Genomic DNA, 27,874 nt, shown 5'->3' on the forward strand with positions numbered 1-27,874 from the left:
TTTAGACACACTGCATATATCTCAAACATGAATGACGAAAAACTCATCAGCTTGTCATTCACTTTGAGTGTGTCCAGTTCAAGTTCAGAATATAGCTTTGCTGTTCAAAATTCTACTGCTATAAAAATTTTCTTTTGAATTCTTGCTAACAATCATTTCTCGATATTCGGGTATCAGTTTAATAGTGTTACAATAGATTACATATTATCCCATGCTTAATTTCGGCTGGAACGGTGTTCTGGCACCTTCCAGGAAATATTTTTGTACGGTGTTTTTAAGGGGATTGCTCAGTAAATGTTACTGGAACATCTATGTTCATACATGCTTCATACAGTTTTATCACACATTTTCAAATATCAAAACTTCTTGCTATTACACTGGGGGGCAACAAAATGTTTGGGTATGCATTCCACACCTAGAATTTTGAGAAATTAAACACTGTTATTATCACTTGCGACTGTAATTGAAATCATCTTCATATATAGTACACTATTTTAAAAAGTAAAGTGAGAGTCTTAAAGAAGAAAATGAACCTATTTATGTAGTAACAATATCACAGTGATGTGTGAAGGATTATGTTAACCCACTCTTGTGTTGAAATAAACTAAGCAAGCATTGGAGAATTCTCCAGCTATGCAGACAAACTCATAAGAACAGTTCTAATGACATTCTTAAAGCCAAGATATCTAACTGTTTTTATTGTGTGAACTAGCTGATGTACCCGTGTTTCGGTACGGGATTTTTAGAAAGACTGCAGTTGTCCTAACTGAAGTCAGCATAGGTCATTACAAAAATGTCAGTAGGAATGTAGCGATTAAAAGTAATGCTATCATATAAAATACTCCGTCAAATGAAAAACCGCACATTTTCTCACTTTTATCGACAGTACTACGGTGCCGATCTAACAGTCCAAAGTTCCAGTGCTGGAATGACCAAGCTGCAGACAGCCATGAACACTCCTCTGCCATTATTCCGTTCAATATGCACACTACTCAATCCAATCAGTGCCTCAGAGTAAAGATTGAATAGCTCGAATGCTATAATGAACCAGTGTGTTACGTACCAATAGTATCAGAAAATTCATGAACCAAAGGAATGGCATGCTAAAGAAGAAAGTTATATAACTCCCCAGCTACTGCTCGTCAATATTCAGGCAGACTGTTATACTCGGTACAACCGGGCGAGTTGACCGTGCAGTTAGGGACGCACGGCTGTGAGCTTGCATCCGGGAGATAGTGAGTTCGAATCCCACTGTCGGCAGCCCTGAATATGGTCTTCCGTGGTTTCCCAATTTCACACCAGGCAAATTCTGGGGCCGTATCTTAATTAAGGCCACAGCTGCTTCCTTCCCACTCCTAGCCCTTTCCTATCCTATAGTCGCCATAAGACCTATCTGTGTCAGTGTGACTGAAAGCAAATAAAAAGAAAAATACTCAGTACAAAGCAGTAATCCCATCTATCGGAGATGAGTGGCAACATTAGACACAAAGCACATCACAACAAACAGTGGTCAATGTATTATTGTTGATCAATTTTATGAGCTTTCTATATTAGAGGCCATCACATTTAGTTTTCTTTCGACTCTCATAAGAGCGTCTTATAAAAAATTTTATAACGTAGACTGTAGTTCTTTATTCCCCAAATTTACATACCGATTTTCATTAAAATCTGTGTACCCATTTTCTCGTGATTCGGCGCTGATATAGACTTAGCAACACAAATCAAAATTCATTAATATCTCTGTTATCATATCTGGTAGGTAAAAATGTATAAGACATAAATGATCGGAAATTTAATACTATATAACTTTAGTTATGTAGTATTTTTCGATGGAACCACTAAGAACATAAATATTTGAGAATTAAATTTTAGGTCTTCTCCTAAACTACCATTTATCTCACTATGCATCTGTCATCCACAATTATTTGTCTGAAACATTTAATTACAGTGTGTTCAGAATGACTTGAGATTATGTTATTTTGGACATGAGACTCCATTTTGCTGATGCTTGCTTGTTGTTTTAAGGGGCCTAACATCGAAGGTCATCAGCCCAGTCATAAAATTAGTCATGGCCTAGAATATAGTGGCTTATTCCCTGACTGAATACCGATTTTCATTAACATAGTACCACTAATAACATAAATATTTGAGAATTAAATTTTAGACCTTCCCCTAAAGTACCAGTTTTACTTAGCGTGAATAAAATTATTTATGACTTAGACTGTAGTGACTTATTCCCTGACTTTGCATACCGATTTTCATTAAATTCTCTTCAGCAGTTTTCTTGTGATGCGTACGTACATACAGACAGACAGAAATTACGGAAAATTAAAAAGTGCATTTCCTTATTCCTGTGGACATGACCGATACAGAAATACCATCCTTTTTAAATTCTGAGCAATGTAAGACAAACTGATTGTCTTGATCAAAAATATAATGGCTGTTGTAAAGAAGTCTATTTCATTGATGCATCTCTTGAAGTGTAACACCCACTGTATTCTTTCCAAAATGCATAAGTTGTTCATGGAAACTTTAATATTTCCAATTATTGACTATGCATCTCTCATCCACAATTATTTGTCTGAAACATTTAATTACAGTGTGTTCAGAATGACTTGAGATTATGTTATTTTGGACATGAGACTCCATTTCGCTGATGCTTGCTTGTTGTTTTAAGGGGCCTAACATCGAAGGTCATCAGCCCAGACTCCATTTCTACATACATTACATCTTTATTTATGCAACTTTAGTACCTAAGGCTTTGAGAACATAGGTAGCTATCAATTGCGTTTCCTATTCGTAAAATACTATTCACCAAGGTCTCATATTATCTCTGTAGCCAATTCAAATTAATTAATATATCCATGGTAAACAAACAGATACACAAAGTCCTCCTCTCTTCAGGTTCCTGTTCATCATACTGTTAAATCAACAAATTATTCCTTTATACTGCCTTGTGATTTTTGAATATGCTTGATCTTCACCGATTTATGAGTTTTGCTAACACTACGTCTCTTAAAGGGATACTTAAAAAGCTGCTTTCTGGAGGAATACAACAGCTCTTAGCTGGTATATGCATTTACCGAGTATCCATCCTGAATAATTTTAAATCCATGACATGAATTGGTGAAGAATTGTTATACATAAACAAACTATACCAAATTTGTAAATTCTGTGTAGTTTATTATTTTTCTCACATATAGATTCCTTAATTTTGAGAGTTGTTCAGAAAAATCAAAATCAAGGTACTTCCTCATCTATCATTGATAGTAGTTCCTTGTAGCAACAAGCTAACCATCTTGGGATGGTACATGTTTATTTTAATTACCATATTACAACAAACTTTCGATTATCTGGGGTAATCACCAAACAAATTCGCACGGATAACTGAAAACTCGGATAATACAATTTTGTGCATTCTTCTTTAAATATATCTGCTGCAACGGTGTCTGCACTTAGGTGCTTGCCTTGCACAGCAATTTCCCATGTTCCATATTGCTCTTTAAATCTTGTAAAACAACCTGATGATTCACAAAATGAACCTTCCAAGGCTAAGGCTGCATGAAAAATTTTGCTTGTTTTCAGTGGACATAGCACCCGGAATTGGTATCCCTTCCAATCTCTTCTGATGAAACCACTGTAACAGTGCTGCATCAAAGTTATTGTAAGCCGACTTCTTCATACATTTTTGTTTTGAGGGACCTACTTCACTGCTGCAATTTCTAGTGAATTCTAATAGTTTCTGTTTGCTATTTTTAATGTCCCTACTGAGCTCGATAGCTGCAGTCGCTTAAGTGCGGCCAGTATCCAGTAATCGGGAGATAGTGGGTTCGAGCCCCACTGTCGGCAGCCCTGAAGATGGTTTTCCGTGGTTTCCCATTTTCACACCAGGCAAATGCCGGGGCTGTACCATAATTAAGGCCACGGCCGCTTCCTTCCAATTCCTAGGCCTTTGCTAATCTGTGTCGGTGCGACGTGAAGCAAATGGCAAAAAAAATTTAATGTCCCTGACTGTCTCAACACCCATCCCATAATCATTCGCTAATTTCTTTACTGATTCTCCTTTCTTGAACTTTTCACTTACAGTATTTCAAGCTTTTATTTTAAAGTTAAAAACACTTTCCTTCACTTCGTAGCCATCACAGAACACCAACAAAGAACTGCTATACAGTACATCTTTGACTGTTTAGTTTTCAAAGCATGCCAAAAGCATACTTGCAGTCAAGAACGTGCTCGGATTTCAAGCTCGCATTTCACGTGTATTCAAAATGCTGTGAAATAAATAAAGGAAATAAAATACTAATACAATAACCCTTGGGGGTGCATGGATAACTCACAGACCAGATAATCTGTACCTGGATAACTGGGAGTTTGCTGTACTTCAAATTAATTAAAATTAATCCACTGTAATTTTCCTTGATAAGTTTAGAACATTTAGTTAAGCTGAATTGCATTTTATATTCATATGTAGATATTCTTTGATTGATAAAACATAAAATGAATATATGTGAAGTTAATTTATATGACTTTCTTTAAGCTTCTCTTTTACTTCATTTCTAACTGTCAAATACAGTGTAGATGGTACGTATAGGGGCTATTTTACCTCAATGGCAAATAGTGACACACAGAAACAAATTTTAATTCAAAAGTTAATATAAAGTAAGGCTATGCATTGTTATCGTCATCATCTGAGGTGTATTTACATTGTATGAACGTGAATGTTGCACCACTGATTTGCCATATACTCTATATTTAGTTATTATTATTCAAGGTTTTCATGTTGGATACCCAGGATGTCTTATTTTTTGTTCATAATGCTTTTGTTCCAGACTAGCATAAGGAGTGATTGGCATGAATTCTCTCAAGTTATAGAAAGAAACTGAGCTTAAGTATGCTTAACCATAGTACTTATCTACCTGAAATATTGTTTTAGTAATGTTTTTCATGGCATAAAACCAAACAACTAAATAATGTCCAGATTGCTTGACTGTCCATCTAATTTATTTATTTATTTATTTATTTATTTATTTATTTATTCATTCATTCATTCATTTATTTATTTATTTATTTATTTATTTGACAATATGAAGGTACAGAGGCCTAAGCCCAATTACATTCCTTCTTGACATAATATGAAGTTTAAACTATAAATACATCAAAATAAACATAATAATAATAAGACAAAATAAAATAAGACTACAAATAATAAGAATAAGAACACAATTGGAGATAAAACTACAGACGATGACCTTAGATGTTAAGCCCCTTTAAAGAACAAGCATCATTAATAATAAAGCCTGTTTCACAATTTTGTTCATATTTTTAACATATGTAATTTTTCCAATTTTCTGAAGGTTGCATAGACATTTACCCTAGTGGTTTTCTTGTTCCAGATATCTGGTGCCTTTGTTTCTGGTACTCACAACAATACACATATTTGCAAATTATCAGGCAGTAAGGTCAGTTGTGATGAGAACTGTGAATGCTGCAAGATACAGAGAGCTACTTCACACATATTTGAACATGGATAGAGTTACTGATCCTTGCTTCATCAACAAACAAGAACCGATTCTCTTGGGACGTGGCTTAAGTGGTATTAACATTTTCCTTTTTTAAGCATGGAATAAGTATTCCCATAAATGCCCATCTGCATGTCAGTAGTTAAATTAATTTCATATCAGTTTGATGTTCTGAATAACCTATTTGATTTATTTATATTTATATTTATTTTATTAAAATCAGTACTTACGGAAAGATATATGGATATATACAGTCGAGTCACATTATTATGACTGCCTCCTAAATCAACATTCGTAACCCATGAAGTGCATTGTGTTGTGAGCTGATTTGGTGAATATATAAGATGTGTTATAGGTCATCTGCACACTTGCCTGGTTCTTCATGAGTAAAGGGGCGATTTATCAGATTTGCGAAGTGGGTTATTAACTGGCTTTCAGGCCAAAGGCGACATTATTTCCAAAACAGCGTGGTTTGGAACTGTTTGTGCTGCTGTGGTGAAAGTGTATCACGAGTGGAAAAATGGTGCCATTGAATGACCGATTTGGAAACTGCAGAGCACCCTGTGCCATTGATGTGTCAGGTGAACATCAGCTACAAAACTGTGTGAGGGCCAACCACTGTGCTACTGTTGAGCAACTTTCTATCTGAATGAATGTGTCTAAAATGACAGTTCAGTGAACCCTAGTGCATATGGGGCTGCAAAGCAAACAGATGGTCAACACACCTTTGTTAATGAAGGTGCATTGGTAGGAAAGACTTCAGTTTGCCTAGCAATATTGGCATTAGACCTCGATTTCTGCTGATTGGCAAAGGCTTATCTTATCTGATGAATCCCATTTTCTGCTTCATTGAATGGATGAATTTCGGCATATCAGACGATAAACAGTGGTGGACAAACACCCTACAAACCCCTGCTGAAAGAACACAAGCTGGTGGCAACAGCATTTTGTTCCAAGGAACATTTTTGAAGCCTTCTCTAGGTTTACCAATCCATGTGGTAGACCTTCTCAAGTGATTTGGTTGTGTATTCATCCTTTCAGACCATGTTCACCCCTGCATGCTGATCGTCTTCCTGGGGTGAATAGGATCTTCCAGCAAGACAATGCAATATGTCACACGGGTATAAATGTCTGACAATCATTATCAGAGTAGGCTACAGTCAAGACTCATTTGACATGATTTTCATACGAGTGGTGGCTAGGACTTAAACTCAAGTGATGAGACATTCACACGCTGTGCCGAGTTGTATGTACTAGCTTATATTTTGACCACCCTTGCAAGGGTTTCCCTTTTGTGAACTTCTGTGAATAGAAGAGAAATGTGGCTTGTTTACAGCTTTCCTTCTAAAGAAACTTGTACCATAATTTATTGCCCTATTGTAGCCCCTAAAAGCACAAACGTTTCATCAGGTGTCAGTCAGTTTCCTAGCCATGGCTCCTTGCATCGTAAGGCCATTGACAGCAGTGCTATTGTTGAGCTAATTGGAAGTGTTATAGACAGTGATTCAGAAGACACTGATGGGGATTATGATAATACTGAAGAAGAAATTTTAAGTGAAAGTGACAATTCATCTTATACGAATGACTGTGAAATTGTAGCTAAAGCCCCGTGTGTGAAATCTAAACATAGTGACTGGGTGTGGATTAGTAATCACTTTGCAGGCTCTCTGTGGGTGTCAGGAGAACTGAGGGACAAATATGTAGATAATTCTGTATTGGAATTGTCTGTATTTTTCGAGTGTATGGTCCCATTGCTTTCCCACATTGCATGGAGAACAAATATTACACTATGGGACAATTATCAGACCCAGATAGGAAAGCGAGAACAGACGATGGCAAGTGGTCTAACACTATTGAGGAAGAAATTAAGGTTTACTTTACCCTCTGCATTCTGGTATCCCAGGTTTGTATGCCACGCATCCAATTATATGTGAAAAAATATAAATGTATTGAAACCCCAAAAGGTGTGAAGTACCTCTACATACAGCATTATTCAGCCGCCCCTTCCAGTGTAGTTTTATGCAACCCACAATATACATTCCGTCCTGAAAACATCTGCCCTGCCGGTATGCTCAGACAACACAACAACTGGATATCTTGTTATTTACCACCTGACCATGATAGGATGCCGTAATGTTATACTCGTATTAAACACTGGAAGACATGCGTGTGCCTTCTAGATCATATGAACCTGACACGCCAGCGAAACACTGTATTGACGTTGTGACCGCAGTAAACCCAATACTTCTTATAAGCTGCCCCGTGTGCCATACGGAACCGTAGTGTAGTTGGTAAAGGTGAGGCAGAGCGGGCTTGCATGTCAGGTGGGAGGTTCGAGTCCGGGGCAAAGATTACAAATTTTTGAAATATTTGTTTAATACGTACTGCACGCAATGTAAGTTCAATACCTGCTTTCATGCAAATTGTGTGTGAATGAATGTGTTTGTGGCCCTAAGAAGGGCCAATTAGTTAGCAAGCCAGACACATACAGACCAGAAATAACAGGAACACAACTGCCCTGACAATGTTTTATTGCAGCAAATGCTCGATGTGATGCACGCTGAAGCATTCCAGGTGTAATTGCTTGGCAGGCGTCTGTGATGAGTTGCTGGAGCTGGTCGGTGTTTTCGGGCGCTTGAGTGTAAACGACGTTCTTCAAATGTCCCCACAAGAAGAAGTCTAATGGCATTAAATCTGGTGATCTGGCGAATGTGGTGGAGCTCCATCCTATTGCAACCCCATCTTCAAGCGATCGTGTAAGGGCACATTCTCCACCAGCAGTGAGAGTTCCTGATGCAGAAAGTGCAGGTAGCATGGGCCCATCCAATGGCCCTTAAAGAAATAAGTTCCAGTGAGGGGATCCCCCAAGATTCCACACCAGACATTCACTCCCTATTGTACTTGATGGGGCTGTCAGTCACATCCAGTGAGGATTGTCCGGACTCCAATAGTGCATGTTGTGGCGATTAACGTTCCCATTATTGTGGAACCATGATTCGCCCGAGAACAAGTTGTGTGATACGAATGCTGCATCATTGTCCAGCGTGCCTGATAGCCACCAACAGAACTCCATTCGAGCTTCGAAATCCCGCCCATGGAGCTCTTGGTGTAGCTCAAGATGGTATGGGTGAAATTTATGTTCATGCAGTATTCGCCAGTCTGACAGCTAACTGTGGTTCACCTGCCGTGCAATCGCCTTTGTACTGATGTATGGATTATTACGAGCTGCCTCCAGAATGGCCTCTTATGTTTCATCCTATGTAACAGGCCTATCGCAGACTGATGGCTGGTTGGAAATCACGCCTGTTGTCCTTAAGCGTCTTTCAACACGGCGGAATGTCGTAGCAGCCGGGTGTCGCCTGTCGGGATACCGTTCCTGGTACAGATGTACTGCCTCACACACATTTTGCCTTGCTTCTTCATAAATGAGGAGCATCTCAACGTATTCCTCTATGGAAAACATGCCAAATGACAGCAGAGATTACAGTACATTCAGGCCCTAACCAGAGGAGTATGCGCAGGGCACAAGATGAATAACAGTGTCATTTTACTGTTTGAATGTGTCATACGTGAGCCTGTGTTTATGTATTCAAACATCATATCAATGCAAAAATATTTTAACGATGCAGGATTCGAACGCCGCTGCTACATTCCGTTGATTGCTAGGCGAACGCCTAACCACATCCGCTACACTACACTGCTGGAAACATGCTAGTAGTATGACGAGAGCAGAGTACATACGCCATCCGGTTCGGTGTTTGACATTGATTACTGCACTGTTACCTAGTTTTATTCATTGATTCCCCTCTTTGTTACACCCGGTCACAAGGCACGACCATTAACATATTTACATGGTAAAAGGACGTTGCTACACAATTTCAAGGTGTCATGTTTTGCGAACGAATGATATAACATTTTGCTAGGGTTCAGAATCGTGTGCAAAACGTGCTCACTGAACATTAGTACCATACAGTACACCTGCAGCGGAATAGCACCCCTATAACCATGTGCACATTAGTTGGGCTGCAGAAAATGATATTGTAAAGGGCTGCTGAATCACACTGTATACCAGAATGCTTCGAGATTTACCACACAAATTTCTTCGTTCTGACATCATTATTGGCTGAACACAATTATTTTGAATGTGTCACTGACAACTGTGCATTAAAATTCTGGCTGCTGTTCAATTTATGGCATTTATTTCATAGCGGTGCACAGTAGTTCTGACTGGATGGCTTACTCAAGTTGAGGGCGGTTTGAAATCTGATTTCTATGCGAGCGTGCAGGACCATTAAACCTGAGAGGACCCCCTGCAGGTGGGGGACGCACATGTAGAATACACCCGCGGTATCCCCTGCCTGTCGTAAGAGGCGACTAAAAGGGGCGACCTAGGTGCGGACATGGATTGCGGTTGGATATCGTGTGTTGGACCTCTTGTGGATGGGAGTGGCTGAATACATTCACTGGTAATCCCTGCCTGTCGTAGAAGGCGACTAAAGGGTCATGTGGCCATGGTCCCCTTTTTATTTCTTTTATTGTTTTTTGAGGGTTAGTTGTAGACGCTCGAAAGCTCGTGTCAGTAACCACCCAGGAAGCGGCGGGTGGGAGTGTCGTGTATCCTTGCAGTAGTATTCGCCTGACAACACAGGTCCCCGCACAGCCAAATGCCAGAAGGACATATTCTTATTAATTGTTTTTATTTATTTTTTCTCTATATTTAATGCTCTGTACACCCTATGGGGTACATGCTATTGCGGGTGACTGGAGGAAGGGAGTCCTAGTGCTCATTGCCTCAGTCCTCCCCTATTAGGCATCGTCCTACATCAGACCCCGGGCAGTACCGGCTATGACCAGGTGGGTATTGCCTTGGCTACTTGATTCGGCTACAGAGACCCCTGATCGGAGTGGGTGGCATTTGGGGAGGATGCTTTCGGGCATGGCATCGAAACCACTTCTCCCTGCCTCCTCGGATAGTTCGCTACCCAAGTCTTTAACATTTGATTCCCTAAGGGGGGCAACCCGTTGGGAACAAGCGCAGCATATTAGTCTGGGTCCAGCTTCCCTAGGTTCCTGGTTGCTACCAGAACCAATGGGCAAGATTTCAAGCTGGTCAAATCGATCCTTTTCAGTTGACACATCGGATGTGTATATGGTGAACATGAGGATCTGAAGAAAATGCGCAGTAGTGGTTTGCTTCTGAAGACGAGCACTGTGCTCCAAGCAGATCAGTTGCTTAAGTGCAACCACTTTGGCGAAATCCCCGTCAAAGTGAAAGAGCACAAAACCTTGAATCTGGTTCGTGGAGTTATTTTCCACCGTGATCTTGTTCTAAACACAGACGATGAATTGATGGAAGACATGAAGCACCGTGGCGTGACACACATCCGACGCATTACGCGCAAAGTCAACGGTGAAGACATTGCCACGGGTGCATTCATAGCTTCTTTCAAATTCTCATTGTTGACAGAGAAAGTCAAGGTAACAACCTATTGTTGCAATGTGATGCCATACATGCCGCCTCCTGTGCGATGCTATCAGTGCCAGAGATTCGGACATGTGGTATCTCGTTGTTGGAATCAGTCTGTGTGTGGTACATGGGGAAGAGTAGCTCACGGCGCAGAGGAGTGCACAACTCCATACAAGTGCACTAACTGCTCTGGTCTTCATTCTCCTCGGGATCAGAACTGTCCAACCTATCTGAGTGAGGAGAAGATCCAGGAGATCAAGACCCTGAACGGTCTTTCCTACCAGGAAGGGCGCCGTAAGTTTAATTCTCTGAATGCACCGGCGAAGACACTAGACTTCAGTATGATAGCACATTCTCTCCCAGGTTCGTCATTTTCAACTGGAACACCTTCCCAGAAGATAGCTGCGCCCTAGGCGGCAGTTGCTCCTGTGAGCAACACCGCAAAGAGAAAGAGCTCGAAGGCGGGTCCATCCCGGCCTTCGAGCACCAATAAGCCTGTGCCGGCTAAGAAACCTACACTGGCACAGCAGGGGAAGAAGAAGTCTCCTTCCCTCACGAGGTTGGCGTAAGCCGCGCCTAAGCCGGCGGAGGCGGCATCGTCGACCAGGGCTGGGAAATCACCTCCCAGCCCATCTAAACAAGAATCGACGGCAGGGAAGAAGAACGCCCACTTCTCCTACAAATAGGGTTTCACGCCCTCCACCCGGAGGGTCTGAGTCTGCGCCAGCGGGTTTTCCTCGTAGGAAGAAACCCCGCCCCCAGACTACATCAAAGAAATTCAAGGCATGCATCACCTCGTCATCAGTGACACTAAAAACCGATCCCTGTGGGACTCCATTTTCTTGAATGTGGTATTGCGAATATGCCCTCCCAACTCGGACACGAAATAGATGGAGGGACAAAAAATTCGCAATAAATACTGGCAAGTTACCTCGGAATCTCCATTGATGCAGGACTGAAAGGATACCATATCGCCATGTGGTGTCATAGGTCTTTCTAAGTTGAAGAAAACAGCCACCAAATGCTGTTTGTGGAGAAATGCATCCTGGATAGAACTCTCCAGGCGTATCAGGTGGTCAATGGTCGAGCGAGCGACTCGAAAACCACATTGGTACTCGGACAAAAGTCCTTGTTTCTCCAGACACCACTCAAGTCGGCGATTTACAATCCTCCCAAGTAGCTTACACAAACAGTTAGTGAGACAAATAGGTCTATAGCTTCTTGCATACTTAGGATTTTTGTCAGGCTTGAGGACCAGAATAACTATGCCCTCTCGCCACTGACACGGAAACTCACCCTCTATCCAGATTCAGTCGAACACTCAAAGGAGACAGAATAGACTATCCTCAATAAGGTGTTTCAACATCTGGTTATGGACGCTGTTGGGCCCAGGAGACGTGTCCTTGCAAAGCACCAAGGCGCTGCAGAGTTCCCACTCCGTAAAGGGCACGTAATAGTCCTCCGAAGCTTGAGTGGCAAAACTAAGGTGATGACGTTCTGCCTCCCGCTTCAGGGTGAGGAAGTCATGATGGTAATTCCCGGAGCCAGACACATCTGCGAAATTACTTGCAAGATGGTTAGCAATCGAGAGTGGTTCAGTGACGATACTGCCTGCAATGGAAATATCCGGTACAGAAGATGAACCTTGGATACCTGAAATAAGTCGAAGTTTAGTCCACACTTGAGATGGAGTATGTGATGTCATAGATGACACATATCTCTCCCAAAAGCTTTCTTATTTTGGCGAATAAGAACTCATGCCTTAGCGCAGAGTTTTTTAAATGTTACCTAGTTGGCCACAGTAGGCTGTCTACGATAACGTTTATGAGCAAGACGGTGTTCTTTGATAGCTGCTGCAATTTCTTCGTTCCACCAAGGAACGAGTTTTCGGCGAGGAGTCCCTGAAAAGGAGGGAATGGACTCCTCAGCAGCAGCAAGGATAACTTGTGAAGTTATTTTGCCGTCTAGAGTCCGCTTCGTATTGTTGTTAAAGACAGCTAGGGATGTGAACTTTGGCCTATCTGCATGTTTAAGAATACATCGAGGAGGAGCCTCCATGGATTTTTGTTTTAACAAAGTAAGAATAATGGAAAAATGCTCACTGTCACAGAGATCATCGTGTGTATTCCACTGAAACAGCAGAACCAACGTTCGGCTGCATAGACTTAAGTCAATGCAAGAGTATGCCGTAATGTACAATGAAATGAGTTGGTTCACCTGTGTTCAAAAGACATAAATCCAGCTCTGTTACTAATGTTTCTAACTCCCTTCCCCTGGGGCAAAGTGCATCAGAGCCCCTTATGGGGTGATGGGTGTTAAAATCTCCCAATAAGAGGAAGGGAGGGGGAAGCTGATTTATAAGATCAGTGACATTTATGCTAAGAAGCTGGTCTGGTGGAAAATAAACATTACACACTGTTGCTATGACAGGCAGTGGAACGCGAACTGCTACAGCATCCAGCGGGGTTCTTAGTGGAATCTCTTCACTGTAGGTATCACAACGGACAAAAATGCCAACGCTAACGGAACCCGGTGAGCATAATGTCGTTCTCTCGAGTATAGTCGAAAATTTCTCAAGACCGTATGATGACCTGGTCTGAAATTTGTTTCCTGCATATAAATTATACTTGCTGAATACTCGCTAATGAGCTGGCTCAGCTCAGCAAGATGCCTATTATAACCGTTACAATTCCATTGTAACAGTGCCATAGTGTGGGTGTGGACTTCTGAGGTTTAGGTTATAAGCAGCGTAATGCTACCCAACCTACACTCGCATCCCCATCCGAAGATGGAGATAAATGCTCCATGTGCATCACCTCGTTCTCAGTGTCACTCTGTTTGCGATTGCCATAAACGGTATTGTTGCTGCTGCTGGTTCAGCAGTAATATCGTCGCTATATGTGGACGATTTTGCTCTGCATTATAGCTCGCTTAATATGGCTGTCGCAAAGCGGCAATTACAGCAAGCTATTAGGAGAGTGGAACGGTGGACTTTAGAACATGGCTTTCGGTTTTCAAGCAAGAAGACCACTTTTGTCCACTTTTTCTGGCAGCGAACTCTTCATGCGGATCCAGACCTTTTCTTAGGGAATGTGCTCTCCCTGTAGTTGACACTTACCGATTTCTTGGGCTCCTTTTTGATAACAAATTATCGTGGGAGCCACATGTACGGCAGTTGAAATTACAATGCACCAAGAAGTTGAATATCATGAAGTTTCTTAGCAGCACTAATTTAATCTCATAATCATTTTTCATCACCATTTTTTTTAAACTCCAGTCGGTGGATATATTTTAGAATTTTAATTATCATATCATGTCATCCATCTCGTTCCATTAGGGGTGATGACCTTAGATGTTATGCCCCTTTAAACAACAAGCATCATCATCAAACCTGAGGCGATTGGGTTAATTCTTCAGATTTGCTGCCAGTTGAACATCTTTGCGACCATCTTGATCATCATGTTCACTCGGTATATCATCCTCCAAGTAACCTCGAACACCAAAGGCAGCAAGGTTCCATATATTTCTGACAACCTACAAGCACCTTATTGAGTCTCTTCTTGCCCCTGTAGCTGCTGTCCATGCTCTACACTGTGGTTACTCTGGTGGTCATAATAACCTGACTCGACTGTTTATTTGCTAATAGGATGGTTACTAGAAAGTTTATACTTACTTTCTTCTATAGGTCAACAAAAGATCATAAGTAGAATTTTTGCACCTAATACATATCATTAAAGGAAATTAACTAGATATTAGCTTATTACACCATTAAATGGTCTGTAGGCGTATAAAGTCCAGTAAAATAAGATTTGTTGAATGTTAACAAGGTTGGGAGAATGTTGGCAGTCCTTATTTCCTCATTATAAATGCTTTGGCCTCCATATTGGTGGATCGCAAGATGAGAAGCTTATTTCAAACAATGGTAAACATCTTTTATTACCTCTTCCTTGGTATGGAGGTTAGATATATTTATAAGTAAAGCTGTTTCTACAGCTACCTTAATGCATACCTCTAATCTAGGAAGGATGGCATAATGGGACAATCTTCACAGTTTCAGTAGCACACTTTTGAAAACTTAGCTTTTTCTGCAAAACTGAAAAATATCTCCTCCATTAACCCTACCTGAGCAAAACTCACATATGGGTTAGGTATCCGTGTCCTCGCACTTGAAAACCCATATATGGGCTTGCACAATACTTTGAAATGTTACTGGCTCTCTGAGTTCAAATAGTTACACAAATAGTCAACACATGACATAAGCTATACTTCCAAAGATTTATGACATGTTAGGAACATTTCTTTGCGAGTTATCAGCGGAGTTCTTTAGCTGTGCTCAACTGCAGAATATTGTGGTTTATGTTTTCTGGTTCACCCCCCCCCCCCCCCCGTGTATTTGGCAAAATGTTTTTTTTTTTTCTTTTTCTTTACATCGCACCGACACAGATAGGTCTTATGGCGACGATGGGATAGGAAAGGCCTAGGAAGTGGAAGGAAGCAGCTGTGGCCTTAATTAAGGTACAGCCCCGCCATTTGCCTGGTGTGAAAATGGGAAACCATGAAAAACCATTTTCAGGGCTGCCGACAGTGGAGCTCGAACCCACTCTCTCCCGATTACTGGATATTGGCCGCACTTAAGCGACTGCAGCTATCGAGCTTGGTGTAAAATGTTTAAAATAAAACTAATCGCAAGTGATGAGATAGAGGCAGTATTTAATTAAAGTGGCAGCAAAGTATCAATTGTCGTTTAGTGACAGTGAAAGTCAATCTCCCGAGATTTCCTCTGGCAGCGGTAGTGAATGCAAGAGCAGCACAAGTGACTGTTCAGATGATGGTGCACATGCACCCAGCTCTGCCTGGACACACATGAGTAATTTTTATCCTGGCTCATCAACTACAATTCCAATATATAATATTCAGTAGGGCCCTATATTACCATCACATTTTGATCAAGATACTGATCCACTAGAGCAGGGATGGCGAACCTATGCCACGCGTGTCACTAGGTGACACACGAATATGATTTCGGTGACACGCCAATTGGACATAATATTTTTATATACGTCTTTTACTACATACAATACATATCTTGTAGTGTTTCACGTGTTAGAAATAAATATCGAAAATCTGAATACTTGTATCATTCGGACGTGCAATATGGCAACACTGCTACACTGATAGGTCTGAAAGTCACGTTAGATAAGTGTCGTTTTCTGGTGGTTTTGTATATGGACCTTACAAACAGTGCCGAAAAGAACAGAAACTTAACAAAGGTAGTGACCGGATTTTTCAAGAACAGTGGACAAGGGAAAACGGACTGATAGAAAGATGTATTGCCTGCGTTCGAGAACAATTGTATTCCCTACATTTAATGTAAAGCGCCATTTCGAGACTAATCATTCAAATGTTTGTTCCATGCCAAATGAAGAAAGAAGTGAGTTCGATTCACAAAATATCGAACTTTACACAAAAGAAATTATTTTGCATCATATTTCCACCCGAGGAATAATATCAGTGTGGCTGTTATATCTGTATCACTGCATAGTACAGCATGCATGGGAAACCGCTTTCTGACGGTGAGTTCTTGAAATAAACTTCCTTATTGATTATTGATTATTTGAGAACTTCCCTAACAAACAACAAATAATTAACAGAATTAGTTTAGTTTAGTTTATTTAATGAACATAACAGGCCTCCAGCCCAAATACATGCTCATAATATAATAATCATAATAATTAGGATACTAATAGTCATAAAAATAACCCTAATAATAATAATAATAATAATAATAATAATAATAAAAAAAACAGAATTAAAGGAATGGCAGGCAGCTGAACTGCTGTCAAGGATAGAATAATAAGAATGAGTGAAGAAGTTTCGGAGCAATTGCAAGATAATTTGGATAACTCCCAGATGTATGCAGTATGTTATAATGAAAGCATGGATGTGATCTTACAAGCAAGGATAGCTTTTTTCCCCCGATTTTGTTTGCTTGCTTGCTTGTTGTTTAAAGGGGCCCAACATCTAAGGTCATCGGCCTTTTCCGATTTTCTTATGGAGATGTGATGAGGGAGAAATAAGTAAAATTGTTGAGCATACGAACTACGACAACATGGAAAGATAATGAAGCTAAAGGAGGAAGTATAGTCCATTTGAAATATTCGTACTTTAGTTTTTTTTATCTAATATTTATTTTCTTACAAGTTGTTTTACATCGCACCGACACAGATACCGGTAGGCCTTATGGTGACTATAGGAGAGGAAAGGTTTATGAGTAGGAAGGAGACCACCGTGGCTTGCTTGTTGTTTAAAGGGGCCTAACATGTAAGGTCATCGGCCTTTTCCGATTTTCTTATGGAGATGTGATGAGGGAGAAATAAGTAAAATTGTTGAGCATACAGCATACATACAGTTGAGGTACAGCCCCAGCATTTGCCTGGTGTGAAAATGGGAAATCACGGAAACCATCTTCAGGGCTGCCGACAGTGGGGCTCGAATCCACTATTTCCCGGATGCAAGCTCACAGTTGCGCGCCCTAACCGCGCGGGCACCTTGCCCGGTATTAGTATTTAATAACAAAGTGTGTTAAAATGGGAGCATATTATGTACATTTCTACAATTAATATTAGGTACCGGTAAGTTATTCTAAAAACTTACATATTTAAAAATGTTCTTTTTGCAGTAGTTGCAAAATACAACCATGGAACATGTAATCAAATGTATTTACAAAATATCTAAAAAGTAAATAAATCAGTAAATAAATATTATGAAGTAATTGGAATTTGGAAAGGAAGTCATGGAAGAGGGTGGGAGGGTTGTAGGTTTTAGCCATTTCTTAAAGGAAAATAACAAGTGGCACAGTCAACAATGGAGAATAATAAACCAGACATAAAATGGCACACTAGTTGGAAAAGGTTCGCCATCCCTGCACTAGAGTATCTTTATATTTTCTTTGAAGATGAGATTTTTGTGAATATTACAAATAAAACTTGTATTCAGCGAAACACAAATAAGAAGGAAGCAACACCTTTGACTAAAAGGTTGCTTTTATACATGAATGCACAATTTAGGATAGTATTAGCGGTATTTACATCAAATTATTTTTTTCCTAAATCCACCCTTACCCTCGCCATAATACATTGCTGCCCGCGAAGGGTTAATACACAAATAATTTAACGCCTGAAGCTCATAGTAGTGGTTTTTCCTTTTTTCCTGGGCTGAGTAGCTCTGACATTAATATGCTGAACTTTTGAGCTCAAGTTTGAGGGTTCGATCCCGGCTTAGTCCGGTGTATTTTAAGGTACTCAAATACATGAGCATCATGTCTGTAAATTTACAGACATGTAAAAGAACTCCTGCAGGACAAAATTCCAGCACCTCAGCATCTCTGAAACCATAAATGTACTTAGTGGGACGTAAAAGCAGGCAACTTTATTGTTGTTTTTTTGTTTGACCAAGAATATATGTTCATCCAAATAGATAACAAGATATACGATAGTAAAAGCTTGTTCCATCATTTAAACAGTTCTGTTGTATGGTTTGGTTTCATATATACAAAAATTATGAAAGATTACCACTCATTTCATTGAGTTGAGCTAACTTTCAAGAAGAATACTTTTCTTGTTGTTCAGCAACATACAGTTGTAATATTAACAAAGTCGATATCACATAGTAAATTAATTGAAACTCTTATGCAACATCATCATCATCATCATCATCATCATCATCATCATCATGTTTATGGCATCTTTCCACCTTCTTCTATTCATCCACCATTGTTCCTCCTTAACTGTGTTCCAATACGGGTTTCTTCTAATTATACTATTCTTGATCATTTTCAATCCCCTTAATCTGGATCTCTCTCCTGCCCTCCCTCCTCCTACTTGTGTCTCCACCGGGCAAGTGGACTATGCTGTTAGGGGCACGTGGCTGTGAGCTTGCATCCGGGAGATAGTGGGCTCGAATCCCACTGTCGGCAGCCCTGAAGATGGTTTTCCGTGGTTTCCCATTTTCACACCAGGCAAATGCTGGGGCTGTACCTTAATTAAGGCCATGGCCGCTTCCTTCCAACTCCTAGCCCTTTCCTGTCCCATCGTCGCCATAAGACCTATCCATGTCGGTACGACGTAAAGCCACTAGCAAAAAAAAAAAAAAAATGTGTCTCCATTAGCTGCTTCAGTGTCCTTCCCTCTTCCATCCTCTTAACATATCTAAAACATCTAAGTTTATCGTTCTCCGTTCTGTTCTAAAGCTTTTCCACTCCAATTTCCTTCCTGACGTCTTCATTTTTTATTCCGTCCTTTCTTGTCTTTCCTATCATACTTCTTTTAAAAAAAATTATTTCACTGCCCTGGATTTTATTCTCCTGTCTTTTTGTCAGTATTCAGGTCTCCACTGCATATGTCCAAATTGGCCAGTAGTATGTCTTATACATCACCTCTTTACACTTCATTGGTACCTCCTTCCTCCACATGAGGTTTTTCACACTCTGCTAGAATGCATTTCCATGTTGAAACCTTTTACTGATCTCCCCGTCCAACCCTGCATCCTGTGTTAGTTTGCTTCCCAAGTAAATGAATCTCTCCACAGTTTCAAAGTTTTGTCCCTTTATTTTGATAATTCCCTTCAATTCCCTTTCTCCTATAGTCAACACCATTGTCTTACTCTTTTTCATGCTGATTTCTATTCCATAATTTTCAATAATCTCACTTAACATGTCGAAGTTGCCCTTGTACTTCCTCTCTGTCTGTTCCCCACACTACAATATCATCTGTAAACAGTATTACCTTCAGCTCCTTGTCCCCATATTTTACCTCTGTCTCCTTCACAATTTCATCCATAACCATTATGAATAACAGTGGTGACAGCACACTTCCTTGTCGTAGTCCAGTTTCATTCCAAAACCACTCTGCTCTCCCCACATGTGTTGGACACTACTGCAACAATTTTTGTACAGTGCTTGCACCTATTACAGTATATCATTTGTTTTCCAGATCCTTTCCAATTCATTACCTTCCATACATTTCCTCTGGATACACTGTCGTTGGCCTTGTCTAAATCGAGGAATGACATATCTCTACCGTATTCTCAAAGTTTTTACATTAACTGGCTCAATTTCCGTTAACTGCCTCAAACTGAAGATGGAGTCTAGTGCTGATCTTCCATTTCAAAAGCCATATCGCTCTTCTTGTAATTGTTCTTCTAGCTTTCTTCTCATTCTCTTTTCGAGTACTCTTTCAGCTATTTCTGCTACCTGAGATATGAGTGTGGTTCATCGATAATTATCACATATCACATACTCTTTTACCCCAGTCATTTGGTATAGATTTTTCTTTCCAAATACATCTAAATAGTAGGGTCGGGCACTATGTCCCTGTTTCGGCACACTGTGCCGGTGCACAGTTATGTTCTGCTGTTCCAGAACACCGAGTGTCAATTGTTCCGACACATTCTAAAGCGAGACGGAGACACTGACTCGCTGTCCCGTCAGAAGTGCCACTATGCACTGCCCTTCGCCTACTAGCTGAACTGTCCAGTGGGCGCACGGAACACAGGACTGTAACTGCGCAGTAGAGAGAACTTGAGAGGCAACATTACGTGCTCCGCGCCAGCGGGAATGTGCCTGTACGGAACGTGCTGTGTGGTGTGTGCCTGTGGGTAGTTTTGGCCATGTCCACCATAAAGCTGCACGGAACGTGAAAGAGTCGGAACACTGAAATTCGCGCCCAATAATAACGTTTGAAGGCTGCTTTTAGCTTAAGATTTTTCCGGTCAATATGAAATACACATAACACAGTTACAATGGCAGTGCAGGTGTTTAAAAGTAACTAATTCAAGAATATTTTCACCAGTTGAATGTATTGGCCTGTATTGTGAGTAATTAGGGCCAGGATAAAACTTCACGGCACGTGAGAAAGCAGTCGGAACTCTGAATGAAATACTCTCCCAAAAAATCATGTCTAAATTTTCTTTTTAGGATAAGAATGTTTTCATTCATTCTGAAATACACCTGTAACTATTACACTGGCAGTACAGGTGTTTACAAATGTCACAATGTTATTTTCACCAATTAAAAGTATACTCGCACAGTTGAAGAAACATTCATCACTGCTCTATTCACGTACACAATATACAAGCGGAACACGAAAATAAAAACTGTGGGATGTTTAAGTTTGAAATGTCTTGTCATTATGCCAGTTGAAGGTCCCTTTGCAGACAAAATAGAACATAAATTGCATTTCACTCTGTCCGGTTTTCTTCTAGTAAAAAAGTCCTGAACAGGACTCTGATGCGACATTATGCAATGTTTACCGTCTTTCGTACGGTTTAATTACTTTCGTGCTGTTATACTCTTTGCACTTCGAATTCCTTCCCTCTCAACTTCCATTTACCGTCTTTAATATCTCGAAAATTTCCCTCAACACTTTCTCGGGGATTGACATTAAAAATTATGTGGACTTTGAGGAAACTTTTAAGCCCAAGAAAAATATAGGTCATCGCTTTGGAATTAGAAATATAACTGGATGAAAACGTTGTTGTACTTTCGTGCTGTTATGCTCTCTGCACTTCGAATTCCTTCCCTCTCAACTTCTATTTACTTTCTTTAACCTTTTAAGTGCTGAGTTACCAGTTGACTGTTTGGTACCTCAGTGCTGAGTTTTTTCATTCGTATGTAAAAAAAAATGTAGAAGCCTCAATATTTAACTTCTCATTGGGGTGATTAGCTTAAAATGTTTATAAATGTAGGTTGTTTATAAATCTAAATGCAAATGGAAAATCCTACACTTTTGTTCAATATTATTTTGAGAGAAAACAAAATAACACTTATGAGCCCATGGGTTCATTACCTTTATACAAAGTAAGGAGCCCAAAATAATAATATTTCCTTAAATCTGTAGGCAACCAATACATGTAACTTCTTAGAAGTATAAGTTGATATTTTAAAATACTTTCCACCGGGCGAGTTGGCCGTGCGCGTAGAGGCGCGCGGCTGTGAGCTTGCATCCGGGAGATAGGAGGTTTGAATCCCACTATCGGCAGCCCTGAAGATGGTTTTCCTTGGTTTCCCATTTTCACACCAGGCAAATGCTGGGGCTGTACCTTAATTAAAGCCACGGCCGCTTCCTTCCAACTCCTAGGCCTTTCCTATCCCATCGTCGCCATAAGACCTATCTGTGTCGGTGCGACGTCAAGCCCGTAGCAAAAAAAAAAATACATTCCAAACCTGGAATGTGGTGATAATTAAATATTTTCTACTGGTTGTTTGTGATGCTGATTTGTTCAACTATCTACACCAACTCCACTGGCACAAAAGTTTCTAAAAATCAATGATTTTCGGATTTTCATCAAACACTACTTGGCCCTCAGAGCCTGTCACAGTTACCCGAAACTCTGGTGAAGAAAAGTAATCCATCCACCACAAAATTAGCGATAAAATAGCTTTTGTACACACCGTGCTTTTCTTCTGTAGTTTAGGAGGAGGCTCTGTTTCTCTCTCACATACAATATTTTCGGCACTCTATCACTCTCACTTTCAAAATCGCTTAACAATTCCTTAAAATGATTATCTCCATCATCACTTTCCACTGTGGTTAATAACTGAAAGATTCTGTGATCCGAAATAACATCGCTGCAAGAGCAAATGAGTTGTTGTTCCACCATGTTTGTTTACATCACTGATGAACTCCACAGATGTCTACAAAAAGCTCTGTAAGTTACTTCCCGAAGCTATAATCTCTGATCAGTTAGTTCTACATAATGCCCAACAGATGGCAGAACATGTCAGAGATCAAATTGGCACTCGAAAGTGAACCGGGAAACAAAAAAATTAAAATTATCGCGCACCGTCTATAGACGGGCGTAGCACTGGTGGACCGGCCGCGTCAGCCCATCTATAGGCGGGCGTAGCACTCATCAGGTTAATATCTCGAAAATTTCCCTCAACACTTTCTCGGGGTTTGACGTTAAAAATTAATTTGGACTTTAAGGAAACTTTTAAGCCCAAGAAAAATATAGGTCATCGCTTTGGAATTAAAGATATAACTGGATGAAAAAATGTTTACACTCCAGCACAGGGGGGCACACAGCCGGTATCGACAGGCAGACACAGCCAAGGGCAACTAATTTATCTAGTGCGGCCTTGACACAGCATGTTCAGTACAGGCACATTCCAGCTGACGCGGAGCATGTCATGTTGCCTCTCCAAGTTTTCTCTACGACGCAGTTACAGTCCTGTATCCCGGCACTCTGTACCGAAACACTCCGCCTCAAGCTCCTAATGTTGCGGAACAGCTGAATGTTCCGGTCTGCCCAACCCTACTAAATAGTGTATACAACCGTTGTAGAGCAATGGAACCTGCTGCTTTTATCATTTCCACACACAATTCATTCAATCTCGCTGCTTTTTCCACTTTCATTCATTTGACAGCAGTTTCCACCTCTTCCACAATATCAAACTCTGACGTATATATAAACAAATTAATTTCTTACTCTACATCAATGTCGAAAGCTATGTTCTACAAATTATTGAATTGTTTTGAATTTACAAAATGTATGGTCCCCTTTACTGTTTATAATTGTAATGGATGATATCACAAATGGGCAGCACAAGGAACACTCAAAGGTACGAGAATGGACACACTCCTGTTTGTTAATGTCATTGAGACTCAGCTTTACAAAATAAGTTTGCGTTGCTGCCATGGAGGGTTGCAACACCTTTCAGTGGACACCTGCTGGTACGTATATCATTGATATATACACTCATATCCATAAGTTTAGGGATTGAGATCCACGAGAAATCATTGCATCATGGCGATGGTATGTGGACCAAACTGTGGCTGGAGAACACGAAAATATGTGACCTGATCTTGAAGGTTGGTACAAATCCGATTAGTGTGCCTGAAACAGTTGAGTATGGGCAAAGGTCTTGCGTACAGCAGTTCTGACTGCATGCTGTGTGCATTTGGCACACAGTATTCTAGTCGTAGGGAAGCGGAATGGCACAGAGAACACATCTGGATGACATTACGCATGGTCAGATCATCAGGAGATCAGAGGCTGGCCTCAGTCACCGCCAGGTGGGCGAGGAGATGAATGTCGCATGTAGCATCATTTCACGGCTATGGAGAAGATTTCAGGAGGGAGGAAACATTCAACAGCAGTACGGGCAATGTCAGGTATGTGTTATAACCCAGTGTCAGGATCATTATCTTACCTTAAATGCCTGAAAATGTCCGACCAGCATGGCACCTGTACTGGCTAGAGACCTCGCAGCAGCCTCTGGGTCACGCATCTCCTGTCATCTCCTATCATCGGCTTTGAGAGTTTGCTCTGTATGCTCAGTGACCTGCCAGATGCGTTCTCCTTACACAAAGGCACTGCATGGCTCATCGAATGTGGTTTCTTGCTCATCGTGTTGGACCCAGGAACAGTGGGGTAGTGTCCTGTTCGAGTCACGGTTTAGCCTGGAGAGTGACCCTCACTGCCTGTTCATTTAGTGCGCCCCTGAGACACGTTACAATCCTGTCAATATTGTGGAAAGGGACCGATATGGCGGTGCCACTGTTCTCGTCTGGGGCAGCATCATGTTAGGAGGATGTACCCCACTGCATATGATTCCTAGGGAAGCTGTCTATAGGAATGACATCCTGCAACAGTAGGTGCAGCTTTATCGTGGTGCATATTGACCTGGGTTCCAGCTGATGGATGTTAATGCCCGCCCACACAGGCCTGGTGGACGAATACTTCCAGCATGAGGACATCACACATCTCGAGTGGCCAGCTCGCTCCCCGGACCTAAATCTTATTGAACATGCATGGGGCACTCTTGGCCGATGGATTGGAGCTCTCACACCACCACACAAACCATTGTTGATCTCCAAATGGAGTTTGTCCAGCAGTGGGATGCATTACCGGAAGCCATGCTGAACGGCCTGATCCCAGAGAGCTGCTGTGCATCATGTATTGCCATGTGAGGTCGTCACACCGTTTATTGACCACACACCGCCAGTGCCACCCACTGCCCATGTCTGGTTTTTCTGTATACCTGGTATCAGTAACACTATGTCACGAGGCAAATTGTTGCCAGGGCACCTTTCAGTGCCTGCAATATCACCGTGCACCATGTTTTGCCATGGATCTTGAAGATCCCTTAACTTATGGGCATATATATATGTGTGTGTGTGGTTTGTGGTATGAATTCTTGTAGTCACATTCTAGTTCATGAACTATGAACTGGTGACAGGTCTAGTATGTGGCTCTAAGTGTCCAGGATACCTGTTCTTATGGAAAAAGAGTGGGCATCTCAGACATATTTCAAAGTCCTGGCCCCGTTTCTACCCACAGGCTAGGACTATCCAGTCTACCAGTGGTTCATAAAACATATAAAGACTCTCACTGAGATTATGTGTGGGTAAGGACAGCACCCTGCTCCTCATAAATTTACCGAGCATGCTTACTATCTTAATAGCAAGCCTCAGACCTATTGGAGTGATGTAGTTCTATTTCTAGACCACTCCTTGGAAACAACTTGGTGAACAAAATGGAATGTGGTGGGGTGCTGTCATTATCAATGGGGCTTATGGAAGAAGAAAGTAGAAATGGCTTCGGTGAAGGTGAGCAATATTTGGGTAAAGAGAGACAACAAAGAAAAGGTAAGGAATTGTAATGGGTGGATTTTCACGTTTGAATTTAGTCATGTCCATGGTTCAGTTTAGTCATGTGTTGAAAGATAAGAACATATAATACGAAGGCGCTAGAAAGATACCCAAGGGATGGGCTGATAACACTACCACACACTCTGACTTGGTCTGCAGTAGGATGAAATGGAGATAGCAGAGCCACGAGGCAGGACAAACTCTGATGAACATGATGATGATGTGATGAGACTCATAAACACACAAAAGAAAGATACAAAATGCAACCATAAAGTTACAAGACACTACATACGAATCTGGTGAAAATTATGACTTGGTGAAAATTGTGACTTCAAACATGTGCAAATGTTTTAAGCAAATTACTTCAAACAAACAAACAAACAAAGTAAACTAAAAAATCATTTTAGTTAGTTGATGGCATAGAACTCATACTTGGTGGGATTAATTTGCATACTTCCTGTTCGTGGAAGTCCACAGCAGTAAACACAAGAGACGATCTGCTTTTTTTTTTTTTTAAGCCAGCTGAACATGGTAAAAAACTTATTACTGAAACATTGCCTTGTTTCTTTGATGAAGTGTCTCTTCTTTAACACATGTACTGTACTATTGCAGTTTGTTATTGCAACAAATTTCACATACTCTTACTTAAATTGCAGTTGCACATACTGAGCACAGTTTCTAAGGCCAGACTACGAGCAAACAAAGCAGGTAATACGGATGAGTTTGCTCTTCTTTTGAAAGGAGAGTGGGAGCTGGTGTATAGATGAATTAAAACCAGTAAATGAAATGGCGTATAGCTTTTATTGCTGGGAGTGTCAGAGGATAAGTTCGGCTCGCCAGACGCAGGTCTTCTGATTTGACTCCCGTAGGCGACCTGCGCATTGTGATGAGGATGAAATGATGATGAAGACAACACATACACCCAGCCCCCATGTCAACGAAATTAACCAATTATGATTAAAATTCCCCACCCCGCCAGGAATCGAACACGAGACTCTTGTAACCAAAGGCCAGCTCACTAACCATTTAGCCATGGAGCCGGACATTAAAACCAGTATAATTCCATGTCAGGTAGTGAAAATATACAGCAGTTACGTTTTATATAGTGTAGAGAATCAGTGTGGCAATTTGACTTTCGTAATAGCACACACTGGGTCATAAACCTACAGTCTACTATAATATCTTGGAACTTGGAAAGAAATGTTGCGCAAGTATAGAAATAAAATCAACCTTTCAAGGTCGTAAGTGATTTTAGTGTGGGAGGAATCTAAGAAGATTCAAAATAAAGCAGCAAATAAAAAATTGGAGCAGAAGAACAATTTCAAGTAACTTACTTAGGGTATGGGTTCTAGAGTGATATTTATTTTTTAAGTAAAATGTGAAATTGCAGATGAAGTTAATTTCTTGCTAGACTGACTTCTGGAGCTAAGAGTTGGGAAGGTATTTGAGATGTAAAGGCGTAATACCTGAAAAGGCTACTGCTACATGCAGTTAGAGGCACTTGGTTCATTTTTTTTGAGGCTGGCAGAGCAGTCTATAATGAAAATGTATGTAGAATGAAATCTGTTTCTTATAGTGTTAATTTGTTTTTTTTTCTTGCAGATGTTGCTCTTTGTAATCATCACATTCGTATGGGTACAACAATCCAGGATGTTGTAAGAACCGGACGGTTCCATGGATATGAGCTCAAGGCAGTGTTAGAATTATATCAGGCAAAGAAGTACATTGTTATTGAAGATCATGAAACCAATATTATATATGTAATAATTCACAAGAAAGCTGATTCATCTGATGTGCTGCAATCTTACTTCCATGCAGTGATGATGGGCATGATGGCCACAATCTTTGCCAAATGCAATAAGGTAAAAGGACTGGTCCTTTCTGCTGGATTCATTTGTAGTTAATTTTTTTTTTTTTTCTTCGCATGACTGATCCTTGCTTGTTATTGTTTTGAACCCCTCCCCAAACCAAATGAAGTTTAGTTGTTATGCTCTCTTTCTGAACATTTTTCAGCATTGCTGCATGCAGTTTAAAACCAAGTGCTGCAAAGTACTTTAAGGTGAAATGCAAACCTTTAATTCAAGTGGACTGTTGAAGGTATCACGTTCATTGTTCTCTCCTGTTATAAAATTGAAAGTCAAATATCATGTGATAAGGCGCATGCAACAAGCATCACAGTTCTATGCCCATGATTCATGTATGGTTTATCAGTAATAATAATGATGTCAATGCTCAAC

General features: G+C 40.6%; 1 protein-coding gene across 3 annotated transcripts in view; it reads left to right on the forward strand.

Moving 5' to 3' along the window:
• The window catches only part of LOC136863408 (RUS family member 1), a 192,804-nt gene that overhangs the window by 112,204 nt on the left and 52,726 nt on the right, over window positions 1-27,874 (forward strand). For all 3 annotated transcript variants that reach the window (XM_067139818.2, XM_067139819.2, XM_067139820.2), the window contains 2 exons: window positions 5,394-5,593; window positions 27,240-27,499. In XM_067139818.2, the coding sequence (XP_066995919.2) occupies window positions 5,394-5,593; window positions 27,240-27,499 (460 nt within the window). The remainder of the gene's footprint in view (window positions 1-5,393; window positions 5,594-27,239; window positions 27,500-27,874) is intronic.

The sequence above is a fragment of the Anabrus simplex genome, chromosome 2 (genome assembly GCF_040414725.1).
Source record: "Anabrus simplex isolate iqAnaSimp1 chromosome 2, ASM4041472v1, whole genome shotgun sequence".
NCBI classification, from domain to species: Eukaryota; Metazoa; Arthropoda; class Insecta; order Orthoptera; family Tettigoniidae; genus Anabrus; species Anabrus simplex.